At 39.0% G+C, this 21,677-nt stretch overlaps 2 protein-coding genes across 5 annotated transcripts in view; one reads left to right on the top strand and one right to left on the bottom strand.

Moving 5' to 3' along the window:
• col28a1b (collagen, type XXVIII, alpha 1b) overlaps window positions 1-9,457 on the top strand; it is a 23,877-nt gene extending 14,420 nt beyond the window's left edge. For both annotated transcript variants that reach the window (XM_029451234.1, XM_029451235.1), the window contains exons 19-35: window positions 90-161; window positions 266-334; window positions 506-577; window positions 1,548-1,616; window positions 2,305-2,373; window positions 2,459-2,527; window positions 2,620-2,688; window positions 3,027-3,095; window positions 3,178-3,246; window positions 3,496-3,564; window positions 3,882-3,962; window positions 4,059-4,094; window positions 4,902-4,938; window positions 5,020-5,574; window positions 6,444-6,628; window positions 7,522-7,816; window positions 8,779-9,457. In XM_029451234.1, the coding sequence (XP_029307094.1) occupies window positions 90-161; window positions 266-334; window positions 506-577; window positions 1,548-1,616; window positions 2,305-2,373; window positions 2,459-2,527; window positions 2,620-2,688; window positions 3,027-3,095; window positions 3,178-3,246; window positions 3,496-3,564; window positions 3,882-3,962; window positions 4,059-4,094; window positions 4,902-4,938; window positions 5,020-5,574; window positions 6,444-6,628; window positions 7,522-7,816; window positions 8,779-8,951 (2,058 nt within the window). In that variant the 3' untranslated portion in view covers window positions 8,952-9,457. The remainder of the gene's footprint in view (window positions 1-89; window positions 162-265; window positions 335-505; window positions 578-1,547; window positions 1,617-2,304; window positions 2,374-2,458; window positions 2,528-2,619; window positions 2,689-3,026; window positions 3,096-3,177; window positions 3,247-3,495; window positions 3,565-3,881; window positions 3,963-4,058; window positions 4,095-4,901; window positions 4,939-5,019; window positions 5,575-6,443; window positions 6,629-7,521; window positions 7,817-8,778) is intronic.
• On the bottom strand, window positions 7,837-21,677 carry LOC115021092 (uncharacterized). Of its 3 annotated transcripts, none has more exons than XM_029451239.1 (12): window positions 21,088-21,677; window positions 19,081-19,220; window positions 18,183-18,358; window positions 17,044-17,204; window positions 16,511-16,651; window positions 15,945-16,066; window positions 15,523-15,691; window positions 14,899-15,044; window positions 14,137-14,261; window positions 13,933-14,059; window positions 13,328-13,461; window positions 7,837-8,884 (listed from the first exon to the last, which is right to left on the bottom strand). In XM_029451239.1, the coding sequence occupies exons 1-12, from the start codon at window positions 21,528-21,530 to the stop codon at window positions 8,867-8,869; spliced, it is 1,902 nt and encodes a 633-aa protein (XP_029307099.1). In that variant the 5' UTR covers window positions 21,531-21,677; the 3' UTR covers window positions 7,837-8,866. The 3 variants fall into 3 exon arrangements, with proteins under 3 accessions (XP_029307099.1, XP_029307098.1, XP_029307096.1); XM_029451238.1 differs by having other exon boundaries at window positions 7,837-8,322; XM_029451236.1 differs by lacking the exon at window positions 7,837-8,884 and adding an exon at window positions 10,528-10,750.

Below are 21,677 nucleotides of genomic sequence, written 5' to 3'. Positions count from 1 at the left end.
TGAATTGGTCATTTCAGTTTTGTTTTCATACTTACGTTCAGTGGTTTACTTCATCTCTGATACTCTTGCGTCTTACTTTCCTCTCCCAGGGTGACCCAGGGTCTGAGGGGTTACCAGGTATACCAGGTGAGCCAGGAGAGGACGGAGCCTTGGGACAAAAGGTGACATAATTTGTTACCCTTGTTTTTTCTTTTTCATATAGGCCTGTATAATAAGTTTATATTTCTTACCAGTCTGCTGCTTCATTGAATGTTTTTAAACGCAGGGTGATCTTGGGTTACCGGGGTCCAGGGGACCAGACGGTGCTCCTGGTAAAGGAACACCTGGAGGGAAGGTAACAGAAACACAGTTGATGTGAATAAGATGTTGTGTGTGTATTGTAATTTCCAGATACAATGATCTTCATATGATCTATGCAATGATAATCTAAAAGGTCAACTCAAAGTTGATGATTTTGAGGTTTATTTGGAGGAATATGAGCAACGGTTTTGTGTTATTTCGGCAGGGAGACAGAGGAGACAGGGGGACCAGAGGACAGCCAGGTGCAGTCGGTCCTGTGGGACCAATGGGGTCAAAGGTAAGGATGTACAACAATATGCATTTTATGTGAAAATGTCAATAACTCATTTCAAACAAAGCGGCCACATCTCTAGATCTTAGAATGAAATTGTGAGTAAAATGTTGTCACATCTGATGGAAATGTAGTGAAAATAAAAGTAACCAAGTACATTTACTGAAGTATTTAAGAACAATGAGGTACTTGTACTTAACTTGAGTATTTCCACTTTCTCCTACTTCATACTTTGTACTCCACTACTTTTATTTGATGAATTTATTTAGTTACTTAAAGGATTAAGATTATTATTATCATCAAATAAAATATTATATACTATTATAAATTAAGCTACACAGCATTCTAAAAAATAATGTCCTTCCTCCACAGCTCAAACATTTACAAATGCATTTTTTAAAACACAGGAACTTGTCTTCAGCACAACCTCATCTTTCATTGTTTTCAGGGGACGCCACCACAGATGGCTGACTAAAATATACCAGGGCTGCAATTTAAGAATATTATTATAATATATTTTTGTTTTTATTAGTGATAGACAAATCATCAAAGATTTTACCATTAGAAAATACATGTTATTATGAAAGATGGCAGTAGCTTTATCCCTAACCTTGTATTTTGAACAGTAAACCTAGTTGGAGATATCAATAGATAATTAACATAACATAACAATACAATAAAATACAACATAATATAATTTATCAAGGGTCCAATTTGCATTAACATACATTCTTTAAATTATTGATAGAATGGTATTTCTTTATACATATCACAGCTATATCAATAATTCTACTGGTTAACCTTTTTACTAATCAATCCCTAATAAACACACACTGTAGACTAAACAGTCCATTTTCACACTTTTAAAGTATTAGAATTTTAAATCTAAATTTTTTATTAGAAATAAACTGCATATGTGTGAGACCTACCTTGTTCCCTTGTCTAGTATTAGTCTGATAAGTGTTTTCTTTTTCAGGGAGAACCAGGAAATATTGGGCCACCAGGTGCAACTGGACCACAAGGAAGAGGTATCGCTGGTGCCAAGGTACAGTGAGTCCATGTTTTAAACAGCTGCTATAGTAGTACTAGTAATATTATCCTTATTAACATTTTTCCAAAATAATAAAGATAACAATAAGGAATTAAATTAAAGGGAAAAAATGTACCTATAAATTGTGTATTATACCTTCTCTTGTTTCATAGCATATTCCAATGGGCAGCCCTTTTACTACTCGGGTTAGAGTATACAAAAACAGAAACTAAAACGAAGTATATCAATAAAATACTAATCAGTTTATAATTGATATGCGTCTACTACCTTATTTTTAAATATTTTTTTTAATGTGCAATCTGTTCTTTATATTTGCCCTAACCCTTGTTTTTTTAAACATACACATTCCCCTGAATTCATATTGGTTCTAATTTCAAACGACCCCTGAATACATTATCCGTGCAGTTTTAAGATCAACTAGAGCACAACATTTTAAAGTATGTAAGTTAATAAATAGTATGTTAGTTAGTTTGTAATAACTAAATCGATTTACAATTCTTCAAGCACTCTTCTGTAGCATGAATATTGGATTAGTGTTGGTTTTGTATGTGTTGCCCAATACCTCCACATAATAGGTAATGTATGGAACTATAAGAGAACAATACAGTTTATACGGCGAGTTCTGATTCAAGAAATCAACAACTTTAACAGCAACAATTGATCTACTTCTGGTTTTTGTCAGGGAGAACTGGGCCAACGAGGTCCAGCTGGAGCTGTGGGAGAGCTGGGGAAGGGTTTACCTGGACCCAAGGTGAGTTCAGGTTCAGGTTTACACTCACTGATCCTCCCATGAAAAGTACGGATATACTGTAGCAGTGGCATGTTTTGGTTTGTAGGGGGACAGAGGGTCTGCAGGGCCTGCTGGGATAACTGGACTTAAAGGTGACGGTTACCCCGGCCTTCCAGTGAGTATCAACACATCACAGCCCCCCTTTATCACTTTACATCCCGCACTATGTACTTTACATTATGTGTTTTCACACGGTGTCTTACTTAGGGACTACCGGGGCCTCCTGGTCTGACAGGAGAGACCGGATCAGATGGCGTCGGTTTACCTGGACCAAAGGTAAAAGTTCACCTCGGGAAAAACAAAAAACAAGGACAATGAAATGGCACTTCACTTCTCTGGTGATTTTATTTAGAAAACTTGTGAGATAAAGAAACACAAACGTATAATATGTCACTGGATAATGTAAAAATCCAGGAAGTAGAAAATCATTTTGGTATATCTTTTTCTTGCTGTATTGCAAGTACTTTGTATATTTGTGTCTTTTAATGCTTGTGTCCATAGCTGAGGTGTTTTATGAGCCAGATATTTTTCTTTCTTTTTCTGAGATTAGATTACTGTGATTATTGACAGATATCTATGAATGTTTTATAACTCACAATCTGTTTCCTGTTCAGGGAGACAGAGGCTTGTCTGGACCTCCTGGACCTGTTGGGCCACCAGGAATTGGCCTACTTGGTCATAAGGTAATGTGTCCTGTTCATAACAATGGCTTGTATGTGATTAAAATAAAACAATAAAATAATTACAATTTTTCTTTCCCTGCAGGGTTCAGTTGGCCAAATGGGACTACCGGGTGCACAGGGGTTACCTGGAGAGGGCATCCAAGGACAAAAGGTAACATTGTCAGCTACCCGTCTCTAAGGTTTGATCAGTAGCTACAGCTCATAACAACTCACATAATTGGACTCACTGGAGGGTTATGAATATCACTTAATATCACTTTATTACATGTTAGAAACCCATTTATTTAGTCTATAATCTCAGGCTCATGTGCTAAAAGATAGAAAAGGGAAACTTTCCATTAGCTCAATCTTGTTGTATCCATGAGTTCTCCTTGACATGGACCGTGCTCTGTGTTTGCAGGGAGAGACTGGATTTCAGGGGATCACCGGCCCCAGAGGTCCTCCTGGACAAGGTCTACAGGGGGACAAGGTAACAATATGATGTCAGCACCTGTATTATGAACATAGTCAACATGAAATGACAAAAATTAAAAACAGCATGAAATTAAAACAAAATATGAAGTTATGTGGTTTCAAATAAACGTGAATGATATTTTCAGCATTTAGAAAAATACATTCAGTAAGCTGCATACAACATGTTTACATTAATCTATGATCCATTACACGTTTTCAATTGCAGTTGTACATATATGTGCATATCAGGGGCTCTGTAAGGGGGGGATAGGATACCCCTTTCTATGGCAGACCTACTGTGTGATTCAAGATGATGTTTCTTTTCTTTTGCAGGGGGATCGAGGGTTCAAAGGTGAAAAAGGCAAAGGAGGAAATAGAGGAGAAGCTGGAGAGGCCGGAGCCTCAGGATCTTTGGTACTGGATTCAGTTTTTTAGAATGATCCAAGTGCCCTAAAGGAAATCTCTCAATATGTGAAAAGCTAATAAATGACGATCTCTTTCAAATCACAGGGTAGAGCTGGGCAGAAGGGAGACCCTGGACTTACAGTAAGTAAAGTGCATCACTCATTACGTGGAATATCATGCGGAGCTGTCAGCAATATAGGGTTACTGTGTTTTTTTCATTATTGAGCTGCTTTCAGTACTTTGGGTTTAAGTCTGTCAGCTTTAACTTGAAGGCGTACACATGCACATCAAATAAACAGCGGAAGAGCTCTCGCCCTGTTTCATATATAACCCCCAACTTTAGGGGAAATAAAGTCATTTTCTTTCCTGAAATAGTCATCATTCTTGTCACACTTTTGGTTTGAAGGGTGTTTGAGGGTAGGAGACATTAGGGTGGTATTATAGAGCTACAGTACGATAAGGGGCTTAGACATTTGGAGGGAGCTTGGAGTAGAAAGCAGCCAGTTGAAGTGGTTTGTGCATCTGATCAGGATGCTTTCTGGGCGACCTCCTTTCGAGATTTTTCCACGCACGTCAAACTGATAGCAGACCCTGGAGTCGACCCAGAACATGCCGGAGGGAGTATGTATATTATCTGGCGTCTGGAGTACCTTGATACCTGCTGCCACCACAAACTAATCCCGTATAAGCATCACAAAATGGATGGAAGGATGGATGTTTGAGGGTTTTCACAATCATTTTGAGTGTACATAGGCTTTGTCCGGCTTTATCCTAAAATTGGAGGGATCTGTATAAAAGTCCTAGACTGTTCCAACTGCTTTGGATTCAAACCTCAAATTAAAGCTGAAAGCCAGAACTTTACCCTTGTAATTACAGATTTATTTCTTTACTGTAACTCAGTGACAAATCAGTTCGTAGTAAAAGTATTGCACTTTCTGTCTTTCACAGAGGGAAGAAATCATCAAAATAGTGAGATCGATATGCAGTAAGTAATCAGAAACTCACATTTTCAATGTTTGTCAATCCTTTATGTCCATGTGTCGTTAACCTGTCTCTGTTTCATTAGGTTGTGGAGTGTCCTGCCGACAAACCCCCTTGGAGCTGGTTTTTGTGATCGACAGCTCTGAGAGCGTCGGCCCCGACAACTTCAACCTGATCAAAGACTTTGTAAACACCCTGATCGACCGAGCTTCGGTGAGCCGGGACACCACACGGGTGGGTGTTGTCCTCTACAGCCACATCAACATGGTGGTGGTCAGTCTCAGACAGCAAGCCACTCGCGATGAGATCAAGACTGCGGTGCGCTCCATGACCTACCTGGGCGAGGGGACGTTCACAGGCAGTGCCATCCAACAGGCCAACCAGGTGTTCAAGGCGGCGCGGGCAGGTGTGAGGAAGGTGGCCATCATCATCACGGACGGTCAGGCCGATAAAAGAGACGTGCTCAGTCTGGAGAGCGCCGTGTCAGAAGCTCAAGGGAGTGACATAGAGATGTTTGTGATCGGGGTGGTGAATGAGAGCGATCCTCTCTACGAGGAGTTCAAGAAGGAGCTCAATCTCATGGCCTCTGACCCCGACAGCGACCACATGTACCTGATCGATGAGTTCAAAACACTTCCAGGTGAGACGTTCTTATTATGTGATCGCATCAGAATCCTAGGCCTACATGAATATGTACAGGGAATTTGCCTTGGTATTTTGGTTAGTAGAGGGCAGATCTCCAACAGGTGTGTCTCCCTCTCCTCTCCAAGACAAAGAAGAATTTCACTCAATTGTCCCTCCCGGCTCCCTTACAGTCAGGACTGCAGCAAAGATAATAAAAACAGGGATTTATTTATCTCGTATCCTGCTTAACTTTAGTGGATCAGAACATATCAATTATGGAATTAATATGAAAACACTAAAAACAGTGTTTTGTAGATTAGGCTATTAAGAGTATTGAAGACACTGGAAAATAATAGTGCTTTGAATTGTTTTAAATATAATTTTTCAAAGCTGTGAGCACCACAAACAAAATCATATTGTTGCATATTAAAACCAAAACTGTGATATGCCTGAGGGTAATCTATAGATTTTGTTGTTTTCAATTTTGTAATTTGGTGAACCAACCCTTTAACAATGTATGTAATGTAAAATACTGAAAGACAAACACTGCACTGAGGAAGAAATCTGCATCCATAATTGATGTGCAAACTTCCACAGGACACAGTTTTCACATTCACTAACAAGAAAACAAGATTTGGACTCAAGAATTGAAATTAATGTGCACATCAAGTAGGATTTACTTTACAATTTCTTCTGCTGACACTGGGTGGCAGCAGTAAGCAACGGTCCCTCCAGCAGCTTTAAATGGATATGATACTGAACTGCTTTGTTCTCCAAACCATGGTCCTCATGAGCAACACACTGCTCACATTCAGACTGTGGCTTTACTTACTTAAGCTACACAGAGGAGTCTATAACTCTATATTTACTCTTTTGGTCTTGCAGCTCTGGAGAGAAAACTTCTGAGTCGTATCTGTGAGGACGGAGAGAGACATTTGTTCAGCTCCGTGCCGAGCTCCAGACTGCCTCCGGGAATTCCCGAGGTCTCCGGTAACGTTCGAGAACCTCCGTACAGGACCGATACAGACACCCCCACCTTCACAGGAGACTTCAGGAGGGTTCAGATAGTGGTGAGGAGAAGCGACCAGTAAATGCTCTACCTCTTTGTCAACTAGTTACAACAGTTTAACATATCACTGGTCACATCTGGGCAGTCTCTCATTACATTTGGTACAGATGTTCATTGTTCCCAGAGGATACATCTGAAGGACCTTAGTGATCCCCTGACTTTTCCTCTGGGCGCCACATGCAGGTCAACATCTTTATTTATCAAATGAAATGTCTCAACATCTACTAAATGGATTGACACAAAAATGTGTACAGACATTCATTGTTCCCAGAGGATACATCTTACGGACTTTGCTGATCCCCTGACTTCCTCTAGCGCTACCATGAGGTTGACATTTCTGGTTTTGAGTGAAATGTCAATGCATCCAAATGTCTCAACAACAATTGGATGCTTTGAAATGTGGTTGTGACATTCATGGTCCCCTCTGGATTAATTGTTTGGTGATCCTTTAACTTTTCATCTAGCGGTCCATCATCCGGTCAAAAAAATGTAAGTTGTCCAATAGTTATGGTACATATGGACATAGGAGCAAGACACACAGACTTTATTGTTTTGTTTAGTCATTTTGTGTCTGTTTGTGGTTGTGGTGGTGGTGTCTTTGTGTCTTGATGCAGCTGTTCAGCATCTGTTTGTAGTTGTTTTGGTCTCTTTGTAGTCTTTTTTGGTCATTTTGAGTCTCTACTTGGTTGGTATGTCTCTCTTTGATTGGCTTTTTTGTAGGTGAAGGTCATGGGGGCCCCTGACTCTTCGGTCTGTTCAGTAATCCATCTATGCACATCTAGTGGTTTTCAATAGTAAATGCATCGGTCTCAGGTGTTATAACATGACGTTTGTATTATCTTATCTGGATAAATGACGGTTCAGTAGATTAAATCACTCTCTGCTCTGTTACAGCGTGGTCCTCCAGCGCCACAACCCGACAGAGAACCCATCACTCTACAGAGACCCAAGACGGACGACAGAAGCGCCTCAGAGACTCAGAGATTTCCATTCTTTGACAGGGAACCCTACAGACCTGTTACAGAGTTCCCCCCAAAGTTTGATATGAAGGACCCAAATCGCCATGTAGTGATGACAGGAGCCATCGGGCCGGTGGGTCCAACTTGGAAGGCTGAGGAGAGGACACCACCGCCATCTTCTTCGACTTCTCCCACTCCTCCTCTGCCGTCTTCTGACACCCACGTATCAGGTAACAGATGAAAAGATTGAAAAAAATAAAGATAAAATGTTAAAAATCAAGAAACATAAATATGAGGTGAATGTTTTCCAACATGACATTTTGTTTTACATTTTAATTCCTCTGCACTTGTATTATTATTTATTTGAAAATGTTGAGACGATAAGGTCAAAGCCTTTCAACTAAATCAGATATACTACTGGCTGTGAAATACTAATGTTATACATTTACTGACATTTTATCTAAAACGTGAAGGTTTCAACACAAAAGAATCAGAAAAAGATTCAATAATAAATCCATTAAACCGAATGAATTAAGTTTATTAAGAATTCAAGAATGATCTTTAACATGAATCTGAATGTCAAAATGTGCATGAAAGTGCTAAACCTAAATTATCTGTAATTATAACACTTAATTAATTTCCACTCACATTTTTCTGTAGCGGGGTTTTACTCAGCCCCTCACAGATTTAGGTTTAGCCTGTCTACCAGCGTGGCTTCGGGTATGGTGATGTCTACCTGTTGGTTTGGTCCAGATGTAAATATCTCAACATCTTCTCGATTTGGCACAAGTTTTTTCTCAAAATCATGGTCTCCAGAGGATGAATTCGACTGACTTTGGGGATCCTCCTGACTTTTCAGACTTCATTAGTGCCACCATGATGCCCATTTTGGAGGTTTTGAGTGACATGTCTCAACAACTATTTAATGGATTACCATAATATGTAGTTCATGATCCCCTCAGGATGAACTATAATAACTTTGGTGATCCCCAGACATTTCTTCTTGTGACACCATCTGGTCAAAATTGTCCAACGCTTATACCTGCAACACTATAATGACATTCTGATAACTCTTAGCTGTACTTTGTATTAAGTGCTAATAATCAAATGTTAGCATGACAACACACTTTGATGGCTGTAGACTTTTTAGTCTTCTGTAAAGTTGACAATTCTTGTTTTTTGTTGTCTCCAGTGGAGCGCTGCGACCACGTGCTGGATCCAGGACCGTGCCGGGACTACGTGGTGAAGTGGTACTTCGACGCCATCGCTAATTCCTGCGCTCAGTTCTGGTTCGGAGGCTGTATGGGAAACAGCAACCAGTTTGAGACTGAGAAGAACTGCAGAGAAACCTGCGCCAAAGTCTAACAAGCACATGTATCTGTAGTCACAAATAAAACATTTTGCTGTGACTTCACATGTGACTTTGCCATGAGGTTCACTTCAACTTCAGCGAGTTAGTTTTCTACGTGTAGCTATTCAACATAGATAGGGAAGATAAAAAACAATTGTTATAAAAGAGGCGTCATTAAACCAAATAAGCCTAAAATGGAGTTTAAAGTTCTAAAATGTTCAGTAGGCTAAGTACTCTTGAATTGTATTTCCTGTTGGCCAGAGGGATTTGTGTATTAATTGTATGAACCAAGCTAAGCTAATGCAGAGAAATTATACCTGTAATGTTACTTACACACTGTGGAACAGTTCTGTTATAAATAATACAAACTTTGAAACCACTAACCTTTCTACTCATGTATGATACAATGACGTATTGTTATTTTTAAATGAATGTCTTAAGTTTTTTGTATGTTTATGTTTTTTAATACTGTCATTGATGAAAAAAATAAAAAAGAAGCAAATAAATGTATAGTCTCACGCATTGGCAGTAGAATTATCTTCTTGTAAATCACTTTAGATATTAATGAATGTGATGTAAGAAGATGCATGATGTCCACGAGTTGCAACTAAGAAAATCTATTTGATTTTTTTTCTAAACACATGCAATAAATATTATAAACAGCTGGTATTGTAGCTACGTCTGCAACAACCATTTGAACCTTCAGGCAAAAATATGTGTCACTATAAAAAGTGAATTTGAATCATTTATATTTGAATTTCTGAACTTGAATAATTGCATTAAAAAACTGAAGTCACTTAATTTAATTTGTTAACTTCATTAATTCCATTGAAAAAATTAAAAGCATAATTTGAAATTGAATTTATTAGCTTGAACTGAATTCATATAAACTTCAAACTGAATGTAATATTATGAAACAAACTATATTCGATCCTCACGGAAGATTCAACTCTATATACGTCCTCATTCAGTTCTTTAATTTTGAGAACTGAATTTGAAATGTGAGCTCCAAATAAATAAATTCAATTTCAAATGATGCTATTCAGATTCAGTTTTTCAATGCAAAATATTCACGTTATGTGATTCAAATTCAGTTTCCAGTGACTAATTTCTGCCCATTCCCGTTCCACATCTGCAGTCCGCCCTCCCTTGCTACACAAATAGAATCAGCAGTGTCAAAGAAAAGTTAAAAAAAGAAAGCGGAAGTAAGAAGCACATCTTCTGTTGTTGAAGTTAAGAGGACTCACTTCACATGAGAAGTACAACAGGAGGATGACTCACTGAGAAACACTATCTGCACCTCAAAGTTTCAAGTTGGACATGATTACATGTAATTAGTGAGAAGAGGCTGCTGATCTCAGAACAATGCATCCTCAGCTTGAGGTATAAAAAGCACATGGAGGGGCTATTTAGCTGCAAGGTTCCTTATTGTTGACGTCAGGGTAACGTCTTGAGATAAAATACCAATGGGATGGTGCTGCTGGGCGAGCTTGGGAGGTGATAGTTTCCATCAGTGCTGTTTTTAATCTTTTAAAAGCCTAAAGGTTACTTTCCGGTCCGGCAAGGGCAATGAAACAGTCAATGAAAGCATTAAGAAAATAAAAATTTAATCTTTGACTTTGATTGTATATTCAGTGTTACATTAATTAATTCACATCACATTTTAAAATGTAGACTTTTACAGGAGTCATTTATAAAAGACAAGAAAAGAAGACATGATGATGTATCCAGGATCCTGAGATGGATTAGGATCCTTCCCCTCAAACAAGCCGAAGTAGACAACAGTGTTTGAATTAAACTCACTCGTGTTCAGCTGAAAGTGGACAGAAGCAGAGAGGTTACACACACACTCAGTGAATAAAGAAAGAATCAACGTTTCGATCTCACAGATGTCTTCATCGGGCAAACGTTGAAGAACTTCTATTAACACGCATTACTCAGGTGGTTGTGATCTACAAATTTACAAATGTATCTAACCTCAAACTGATCTAGGGAGGACACCGCCGATACCCCCACTAGGCTTTCACAACAAAGAGTCTAAACTACATCTGAATATGGCTGAGGACAACAGTGGACATCTTTCCATTGGCTTTAACGAGTGTTACGTGCCAGGCAGGTTGTGTGTTGGTCTTGCTGTGTTTTTCTCTCCTCCCCCTCTTCTCTCACCTGTCAGCTAATTAGGTGGTGAATACCTGATTGGCTGGCCTATCAGGAGGAAGGGCCCTCAATAAAGGAGGACCAGGAAGCGCTGACTCTCTCTTCAGCCTGTGTCGTGGTCTACTGCTGACGTCCCCAGACCAAGCAGTGTGTGTGTGTGTGTGTGTGTGTGTGTGTGTGTGTGTGTGTGTGTGTGTGTGTGTGTGTGTGCGTGCGTGCGTGCGTGCGTGCGTGCCCTGTACATTTTCATCCATGTAGAGACTTCTTTGTTAGAAACACTCGTTTAGCAGGTTGTTGCCACCTCTGTATGTGTTTTACACTTGTTGTTAGATCAGTTAGTAAAGGCTTTTGTGTTTTGTTGCAAGGACAGTTGTAGCCAGGCCTTGTTTTGTTATATTTATTTCTTTTGTTTGGCTCAACCAGTTGGCCCCTTCCTCCCCCCCTACTTTTGAGAGTTCATTGGAACCAGTTTATTTGTGAAATAAACCATTATACACGTTCACTCCTACTGACTCGTTCAATCCTTGGTTGTTGTGGTATTGTCCCCCTCTTCCCCCTAGCTACACCTTGTGGACGTAACGAGTAAATAATGATTATCGTTATAAATATTCCATAAAATGCACTTTTTTTTTTAAAGTGTCATAGTAGAAAAGATAACTGGTAAATGTAAATAGATAACAATAAATCAAATGTGGCTAAAAAACAAGAGGACAAAAGAAAAGGGGGGCTTGTTTATGAATGACCCTTATTTACACGCCATGTTGATTATAGAGTTGTGAATCTTCACTGGCCTCCGATTACGATTAACCTGTTAACCAATCTCAATGTATTGCATCTTCAATGGGTACTTTTTTATATATTAACACAAGGCCTTTGGTGCCCCCATGTTACGCCCCTTGCCCGTTCTTTGCATCCCGGTTAATCTATTCAAAAATAGAGTACATCGTGTAATGTTCTATTGTGCCAACAATACAACTAATTAAATAATATATACATTAGAATCAATTATATAAAATGAGTAAATCCACATTTTTAAAATGTGTATCAAAAACTAACAGCAACACACAACACCCCCCCCCCCCCACACACACACACAATGCACCAGTTTTTACCACAATTGTCTAATTTTCTTACAATCAGACTTAAAGTAACCTTAAATAATCGGCTTGCAGCTGTAGTAGCTCACACATGTTACAATATCTGTTCATCAATAAACCTTTGTAAGTCAGGCGCTGAACATTCAAAATATTAGACTCAAACTTTTCTCATCTTGACATAAACAGGTAAATCTTTGCTATTATTATTACCTCTGAATGATTTTTCTTTGAAACAACTGACATAAAGATTGTGTGAATTGTGGCTCAAATGTAGCATCCTCTCTTAAAGTGAAAATATAACACTGAAAACATGCAGTTCTGTATTTTTACTGTTAAATCTTTGAGGAGATCTGATCTCAAGTCTGTACTGCACACGACTGCTGAGAACATGAGAGCGCTGCAGGCAGAACACAAGTCAGGAGTGTACATGATTATATCAGGAGCCTTTATGGTCAATAACTCACTTCAGAATAATTAAGTGCTCCTTAATTCTAAATAGGCTTACTTCACTCGCATAGTTTTACTTCAGTGTGACCTTGATTTCAGTGCCAGGTTCTTGTACTGGAGGAAGAGAGGCTTTAAACTTAAGTTAAATAACCATGAATGTGTGTGTGTGTGTCTCGAACAGAAAATCTCACACAAAACAGGCATATTATCAGAAGTTAATATCATTATTCATCGTTATTATTTATTTACAGTTGTGTTTCTGTCCACCGGATGAATTTAACTCCAATATTCAGACCTCTTTTATCTGTTTGTGGTTTACAATATATAATATCTGGCTCTTTAGCTGCTTAATGTTCCACTATGTTCACCAGCTAGTCGCTAACTGGGTCTGTCTGCTGTTTGGTGCTGAGCTGGTAGTGTGCAGTCAGTTATTAGCGTAAAGTAGCCGGCCGTAAAACCAAAACTATGAGCTGAAAGAGGCTAAAACGCTCCGTTAAACTGAGGGGAGCCGCAGAGTCGGGTGATAATTCTCTGTGGCTTCATCACTACGATCGAAACCTTTCATTATACACATTTAATCCATAAATATATTAATCGATGCAGCGTTAAACAACAGCTATAGATTAAAAGTTTGAGATTGATAATGCAATTAGGATAAAATGATAAAGTTTGGGGGCGTACACCAGTACCTGTTTGGTGATATCTGTCCTCCAGGGGTCGACCTGTAGTCCGTCGCACCAGCCTCCTCGCCCGTACAGCCACGTGCCGTGTTCGTTTGGTACCCCGCCCTCTTTCACCCGCAGAGTGCAGCCCAGAGGTGTTCCTGATGGTTCCCCGCCATGACCCCGAAAAGTACGACAATCAGTGCAAGAAATGACCCTACAGTCAATGTGCAGTCCTCATGCCAATGTATTCATTATTAGTTGATCAAAAGAACATTCATTAACAAGAACTTCACTGTCAAATCAAAAATGCCAAACATTTCTTCTCAAATGTGAAGATTTCTTGAACATTTCTGATTATCATTGTGAACAGAACAACTGTTGGTTGGACCGAAGACGTCAACATGTCTTACATGTATTTGTTAGACTACACTTTAAGGACTTCTCCTTGATATTGACTTAACTTTACAGCCACATGGATAAGAAGTCCATTACAAGTGGGTAAAGTCCATCTGCTGATGAAGACGATGTGATGTGTTTTAAGAGCTCCACTACAGCTACTAAAAATGGACCTTGAAGTAGGATTGTGTTGTCAAATACCTCCTTTAAATGTCCCTTCATACATTTCTCACCTGCAGAGTCGAATGTGAGGCTGTTGTTAAAAACAGCGTTGATCAAGAAGTGATGGGAGGTGATACAAAATTCTCCACAGTGGTTGTCATCGTAGCCGTGGGCCGTGATGACGGCGTACAGCTCCACCTGAGGACAGACACACACATGCTGACAGACACGCAGCTCTTTAAATGGTCAATGATGATGGCCGTCACATCTGTTACCTTTTTGGTTGATGCCGGGACGGAGACTTCGGTTGGCTGGTGTCTCTTGTTGTAGTTCTTGTCGAAGGTTCCCCCGCTGTAAAGTGGCGTCACTCTGAAGGGGCGGAGCGTCTCTACGCGATAATCTGCAACACAGAAGGCTTTGTATTTAATTAAAGTGTTTACTTGACAAAATACTAGTAGTTGAATAAGTGTTCAGATTTACTAAAATAAAAGTAGCACAGAGTAGAAATACTCATCAATAAAGTCTAATCAATAATAATAATAATAATTTGTGTGTGAACAGTGAAACAAGTCAAATGATGTAATATTAGCCAAATTAAAAAAAACAAAAGAATCGCATCATAAAATCTAAAGCACATGACGGCATGTCTCAAATAAACATATTTATTCTCATCATGCCCGACTCAGTCATTCATTATTCATTATATCTACTCTCACAGTGGGAGAGTTCAGATCTGAGCATAACATTTCCTCCGAGTCGAGAATTTGGTGTAATCCTTGAAGTGTAAGTCACTCTGAATCTTGAAATGTGTGTATCATTAGCAGCTGAAGTGTTTTAAAGAACCTTAAGTGCCTCCACGAGTCAAATCTGTGAGACAAATTACAATAACTAACTTCTCATTGTTTTCAGGCGACTGACATGCTCCTGATCTTTCAACCTAAAGCAGCACTGCAACACTACCTGCTCAGAACAGCCACAGACATCACGATGGGTTTCACAGTTTTCAAAAGCAGCTTCAGTGTTATGACAGTTAATACCTGTCCGATTGCCGACACTGAATCTCAGGTTGAGGGAGGCGATCCACGGCATCGCCCACGGCACCGTCTTCATGGTGAGGGTGCATTTGTTGCTGTCCAGCAGGGGGATCAGAGGAGACACGTCTGTCAACCAGTGCCCAGTACCTCTGCCAAGATGACAAATACAGTAAAATCATATCACACACATCAGATAAAACAACAGGATTCTCACAGGAAAAAAAAACACGTTTTGGACCACATAACTCCTTTTTACATGGAAACACGGGTAATACGGCTGACATCAATATTGAAAATCTTTTAATATGCGACAACATGGGCGTTTTCTTCTGTTTCAACAAACCACTATTTCTGCTGTCAGAAAGAACTAAGTGCTCTAGCAACAAATTTAAAATGTTTTTTGTGTGAATGGTATATAGGTTAAAATACTGTTGTGCTCAATTATTTGTCAATAAAAAGAAGCAAAACAGACTTACGATATATCTCACATATTTAGATGTTTAAAGCCCAACAGACAGCACATATACATACATGTATTCATTCCACGAAAAGCTGTGTATTGTTAATATGAACAGTAATTATTACCATCATCTTTTGTATCCTTCTTACATCACATCGGCATCTCACCTACGGAAGGCGGTGATCCATCGGCCCAGCTCCATGTTGCAGTACGGACCGAGAGGATCACAGCAGACAAACAGCTGCACCGTGTGATCCCAGTGAGCGCAGGACGAGTCTCTCTTGCCGGGACACGACAGCGACGCATCGAGCTCCAGCATGTCAAAGTTCGACAGCGCTGCAGAGAGACAAAGAGGGACAAATGTTCGGATCATTAAAATGCTTATGCTCTATTACTGATTTCCTAACCTGTCCACGCTAATGTGTTTGTTTAGATCAGGGTTAGTTGTATTGAGCAGTGTCTAATAGATGGATTATATCATCAAGGTTAGACTTAAATCTAGTCCTCTCATACTTCATACAAAAAGTGTAACTTTCATTCTTTGCACATGTAAAGGTTAACATCAGTCGCATATGGTTTCTGAATTTACCTATTGGAAGGTCAACTGTGGCCACGGCTCCTTTCTCCCCCTGCATTTGGACTTTGTTAAAAACAGAAACGACCTTTGCAGGACTTTGAAGTTTAATCTGCAGATCTGCATAAAAATCAAACCTAGAGAAAGAAGAAAGTCAGAGATAATTGCAAAAACATACTTTTCACGTATGGAAAGTGTAAGAATGACTCTGTGGAAAGGTTGTTTAGTGGGTATACACATTATAATTATCAAGAAATAGTTTTTTGGGGGCAGATTCAGTAAATCTACATTTCAAATTGTGGAAAAAAAAGATTTTAAATTCAATTTGAAGATTTGGAAGAAGCAGATTTATCTAGTTAGGGATTCTTCGTAAGAGATTCAAAGTAAAAATGAGTAGTTTTACTTTATTATAATCTTCGTCTACACTTCCTGGTCTACCAGCCGGATTATTGAGCTCTATATTAAGAGACATTCAAACAGCCCCTCACCCCTTTCCACTTATCATCTGAAGTGCAGATCTATTAGTAAAGTCAATAAATAAATAAATAAAATGAAGTCTCTTCAAACCCTTCAGTCCTCACCACTGTGCCTGCCAGTTGATGAAGCTGAACGAGGGATAGATGAACCAGCCCATCTCAGCCAGCGACCCCTCGTGGTCAATACCGATGAAGAAGTTTGGGGACGGTGTGTACTGGAAGGACAAGTACACCTGCTGTCCATCCCTACAATACAAATTCAAAAGTATCACACCACAATGAGATGAGCAACGTGGAAAAAGATGTCAAATTTTATACACGATGATACAAAATTAAAACAATTTACAGCGATTTCAATGAGCTTGAAACAACAAATAACACCTTTAAAATCTAATGATCTGTTCTTTAGAGACAAGGAATGAAGACATTTCTAGGGGAGGACATTTCCCCCCCATCATAACATATTTTGGAAACATTATTTAAAGTTGTGTCTAGGTTTGCAGCTTCATTAAAAAGGAAGCAAACAGACTTCAGAGAGTAAATACTTTAACCTTTAAAGTGTTCAGTTAATCTATGTTCAAGGATGTTAGTCATCAAAGTGAGAGAAGCTTTTAATCCTTCAGGTCAGTCGGTCTTACTGGAGCGCCTGAGCGACCGAAACCTCCAGATGCACCATGGCAGCGGGGATGCCCAGTGTTGTGTCGCACTCGCCCCCGACACAGTTCATGTCCTGGATCGGGTTACCAGGGAGAGCGTACACAAGGACACCGGAGGCGTTGGATTTTGTCATGCTCTGCACCTGGAGGGGTTAGGGTTGATAATGCCATATTAGATGAAAATGTATACTTCCTGTGTGTTTAAAAACAAAGTTTGGAAGAGAACAAAGAAGAGAAAGCAGTACAGTTGCATAATCTGTTGATTATTCTTTATAGTAAATTGATTAATGGTTTGGGCTATAAAATGTAAGAAAATAGTGAGAAATGCAGATTTCAATTTCCCCGAGTTAAAGAATATTTTTTGTTTTTCTAAATAAACTGTCCATAATCCAAAATAAAAAGGAGCAAATCCTCAAATTTCAGAAGCTGTAACTAGAGAAAGTTTGGCATTTTTTCTTGATAAATGAACTTAACGATTAATCACCTATCTAAATTGGTGTCAAATAGTTTTTGACACGTAGACAAGAGGAGCTGGAGATCAAACCGCCATCCATGAGATTAAAGGACGAGCTGTTCAGCCGCCAAGTCATAAAACCAAACAGAAAAATATTATTATTCCAGACTTCCTCTTATATTTCCTCTTGTTGTTTTAGCTGGCTTATGAAAGTATGAGTGGGAGTAAATGAGGGTCACATCTCAGACGGGTGGAAGAAGTGAGCGTTTCGTGTAGCGGGTTATGTAATTTATATAGAGTGAAATTAAATGTGCCAATTAGTCCATTAGGCAAACGACAGGAAACATCAACATTTTTGATAATTATGTGATTTATGAAGCAGAAATGACAAAGATAATTGACAAACAAAAGTGCGTTCCAACTGCATATTATGTGGGTTTGTAATTAAACTAAAATAAATAAAGTTTAGGCATGGTTGGTTATTTTCATAAAGGTTAATTATGGTTAGCTGGTTGGGTAGTTAAATATGGACCATGATCAAATAGACCAAATAGTTGCCGGATACTACTTTGCTGAACGTCAACAACGCCATCGCAGACCTTTAAGATCTGGAGGTAACAATCTGAGTAAGTGGCAGCTCACTCCATAACCATTAATATCAACAGACCTTGGTGAAGAAAGAGCAGCTGCCCTCAGACACCCAGGCCACAGCACCCGCCACCGAGGGGGAAGGTTCACACCCGTCCCCTGCATCTGTCAGCTGATACGTCCTCTGATCCCAGCGCGTCGAGAGCCAATCATACCTGGCATCTAGTCTCTTGATAATTATAGGCATTTTCCACCCTGTGAGGACAGAAAAACAAAAACTTTCAAATTAATATAACAGAGTGCTCGCTCGCGACGTGTTTCCACATAAAACAGGATATTTCTGTGAGATTTAAACGGATAGTTTGGAATGAAGAGGGGTTGTATCAGCATATTATCTACAGTAGATGGTGTTCGACACAGAAGATGAGTAAGGTTCTGCTGTGCACAGGAGCAGCAGCAAAAACTTATTTTAGCCACCTAAAACAAAAATCAGTTTAAGTGTAAGCTATGTTTAGAATATTTTCACCGCTTTACCTTGCTGTGAGAAAACCGGGACAACGCGGGACTGAAAAGTCGCACAATTTAAACATTTTCTATTGAAATATTTATGACATTTTATATATAAACTGACAAATACAAACCTTCAACCTGTGATAGGACAACGGCAGACCTGCTGCAGTATAATTTCACACAGCCTGGCTGTATTGCACCAAAATGGTTATTATATATAGGCCTGTGCTCTTGAATTCAAAATGCATCACCCAAAAACAAATAGAGCAACTTTGTTATTAAAGGTTTTGTACATTTTGGAACTTCAGATACCAGAAAAAGAGGACTTTATATAATAGATATTACTGATTCTACCATTATACAATATTTGTTGGTGTCAGTAGTATTAATTTACAAATTATACTAATGAAAGGAAGTCCCAATAATCCCAACAATCAGTCAAAGATTTGGACCCAGTAGGCTCTTACCCTTGGATTTGAAAACGGCCTGGGAGAAGACACAGCCGCGCCCCATGCAGCGCCAGTAGTAAAGCACATTGGGTATCCAGTTACCCAGAGCGAAGACTGGCACCGGAGAGAAGTGCAGCCTGGACAGAACCGACTTATTACTGCAGAAACATGCAAGAGGTTAAATGTGGTTTGTCAAAGTGGTGACCAATATTTATATATTGATGCTCATACTTTTGTACTTTATTAAAGTAAAAATTTTAATGCAGAAATGTTACTTTTGACAGAGTTTTCTCCATTGTGGTATTTTTACTTTTACTTAAGTAAAGGATCTGAGTACTTCATCCATCAAAGAGCAATGGCTAGCATTTTAAGCAGCTACTTTTTATACTGCATATTTCAATCTATAAAAACTGATAATATTTTATAAGTAAACAGTCATTTAGCTGTCAAATAATGTAGTGAAGTAAAACGTACAATATAACCCTCTGAAATGTAGTAGAGTAGAAGTATATAAAGTGGCAGAAAATGGAAATACTCATAATAAATATAATAATAATGATAAAGTTTATGTCACATGTTGCTGAACATTTTTAGTTGAGTTTTACCACAGGACTGAATTTACACAGCTAAATATTCAGAAACACATTTGTCATTGATCATATATTTACAGATGTCACATTATTATGGAAACATGTTGTGTTTGGTTTTGTAAATGTGATAATAATGTTGGTAATTTTATTTATTCATAAATGTAACAATAAAAATTAGTTTTTTGTTATTTTCCTAAAGGATGTTGAGCATGTGCATGTGAATTTACTAACAAAAGGATATCAAGACACTTAATATCTGTATGTTTATTTTGTGTGTAGTGTGATATAGCACTGGTTCTTCTGATAATGTTCCATTTGTATACTACCCCCTGTATACTGGGACAGATGGCCTTAAAAACCTCTAATAACAGGATTTCAATTGGTTGGCAAATTGATCCAGATTATTCAAATTTGGGATAAACTACACACTGACCTTTAATACCATGAGTAGACATGTAGTTAAGAAGTGGCAGGAAATCTCTATAGGCTAATTTATTTATATCATGTTATCTATTTACATGGATCTATCCTTACTGGAGCTGCTGCCCCCGCGACCCGACCACGGATAAGCGGTAGACGATGGATGGACGTTATCTATTTAGGAGAATAGCCTATTCTGCAATATTGTTATTATCTCTTTATTGTAGAAGTCAACACTTACAACATGTGACAGTACAACACAGTAAACATCCAAACAAAAAACACATTTGGTTATGTTACTACACTATTACACTGTCCATTTGCTTCTGTAGATTTCTCCTAAATTCACCAATAATTATCCTTATGTAAATTGTACAACTGTGGAGGTTTCATAGTGCTATCTATTAGGTTTTTTTTTACCTTATTCACTTATATTACAAAATGTATGGACTTTTAAAACGTATATCTGGCCGTTTTCTCAAAAATGTGTTTTTTCTCATACTGTGAACCATAAATCTCTGCTTCAGTAGCACTAACATACACCACCATTTCCAGTTTTATTCATATATTCTATATTCTGAAGGTTTTTACAGCGGGGTTTGTTCATATATCATTTATAGCCTGATTTATAGAACATGATATTGCTACAAGCATGGAGAATTAGCTTTGTTTTTATGGATGTACATTATTTACTGATTCATGGAGTGATACAAAGAGGTATCCAAAATTCCCTCTGTAATAACCTTTGACTCCATTATGTCAACTAAATGAAAATGAATGCAATTTATTTAATAGGGGAATGCCTCATTTGCATACTTACAAATAACATTCCAGAAAACTTGTAATACATAAAATGAGTGTCTTGATGTTAGTAAGATACTCAACTGGGGATGTTTCGTGGTAATAACTATTAGTTTTCTTTATCTTCTTTATTCACCTATAGACTTTCCCCTTAATAATAATAATAATTTAAAAATAACACTTTGCCTAAGGGCAGTGGTTCCTCCCCGGTCACCTGTGCATGGCGACCCGTTGCAGCTGGTCCCTCATCCACAGAGCATCACTGACCGCAGAGTCGTCCAGGGACAGAAAGAGCACCTGGGTGGTGCTGGGCAGCTCCTCCACCAGGCTACTCAGGGACGACTCCGAGCTCCACATGCACTCCAGGAACCCGGACTTGTTGGAGAAGGCGTGAATGATGAGAGCACCCTGCTGAGCACCGGGTTGGTATGAGAACTCCCCGTCCAGAGTCGGGACACTAAACGCGGCTGCGAGTTCGCCTGGCTCTGGCCCGTCGGGTGAGGAGACTGTACTTGGTTTCAAACTGATCGCCGTATTGTCTCGGGACTCACATGCCGCCCCATCTTCGATCAGTTTCGGTTTCCCTGCAGCTTCACTCACACGAGCTGTCAAAACAACAGCAACGAGCCACAACTGCTTTAAACGCAACAACACCATGTTCCTGCTCAAAGCCAGTGGCGTGAACTCACCAGAAACAGCCGAACATTTATTTGACTATATATCTGAATTTTAAGGGTCGGACTGCTGTTAAAGTCTTTCAAAAGACGGTTTTGAAGGATTTCCTAATTTCATCTACAGACATGT

Source organism: Cottoperca gobio, chromosome 16, assembly GCF_900634415.1.
Source record: "Cottoperca gobio chromosome 16, fCotGob3.1, whole genome shotgun sequence".
Taxonomy (NCBI): domain Eukaryota; kingdom Metazoa; phylum Chordata; class Actinopteri; order Perciformes; family Bovichtidae; genus Cottoperca; species Cottoperca gobio.
This window is presented reverse-complemented; position numbering and strand designations above follow the sequence as displayed.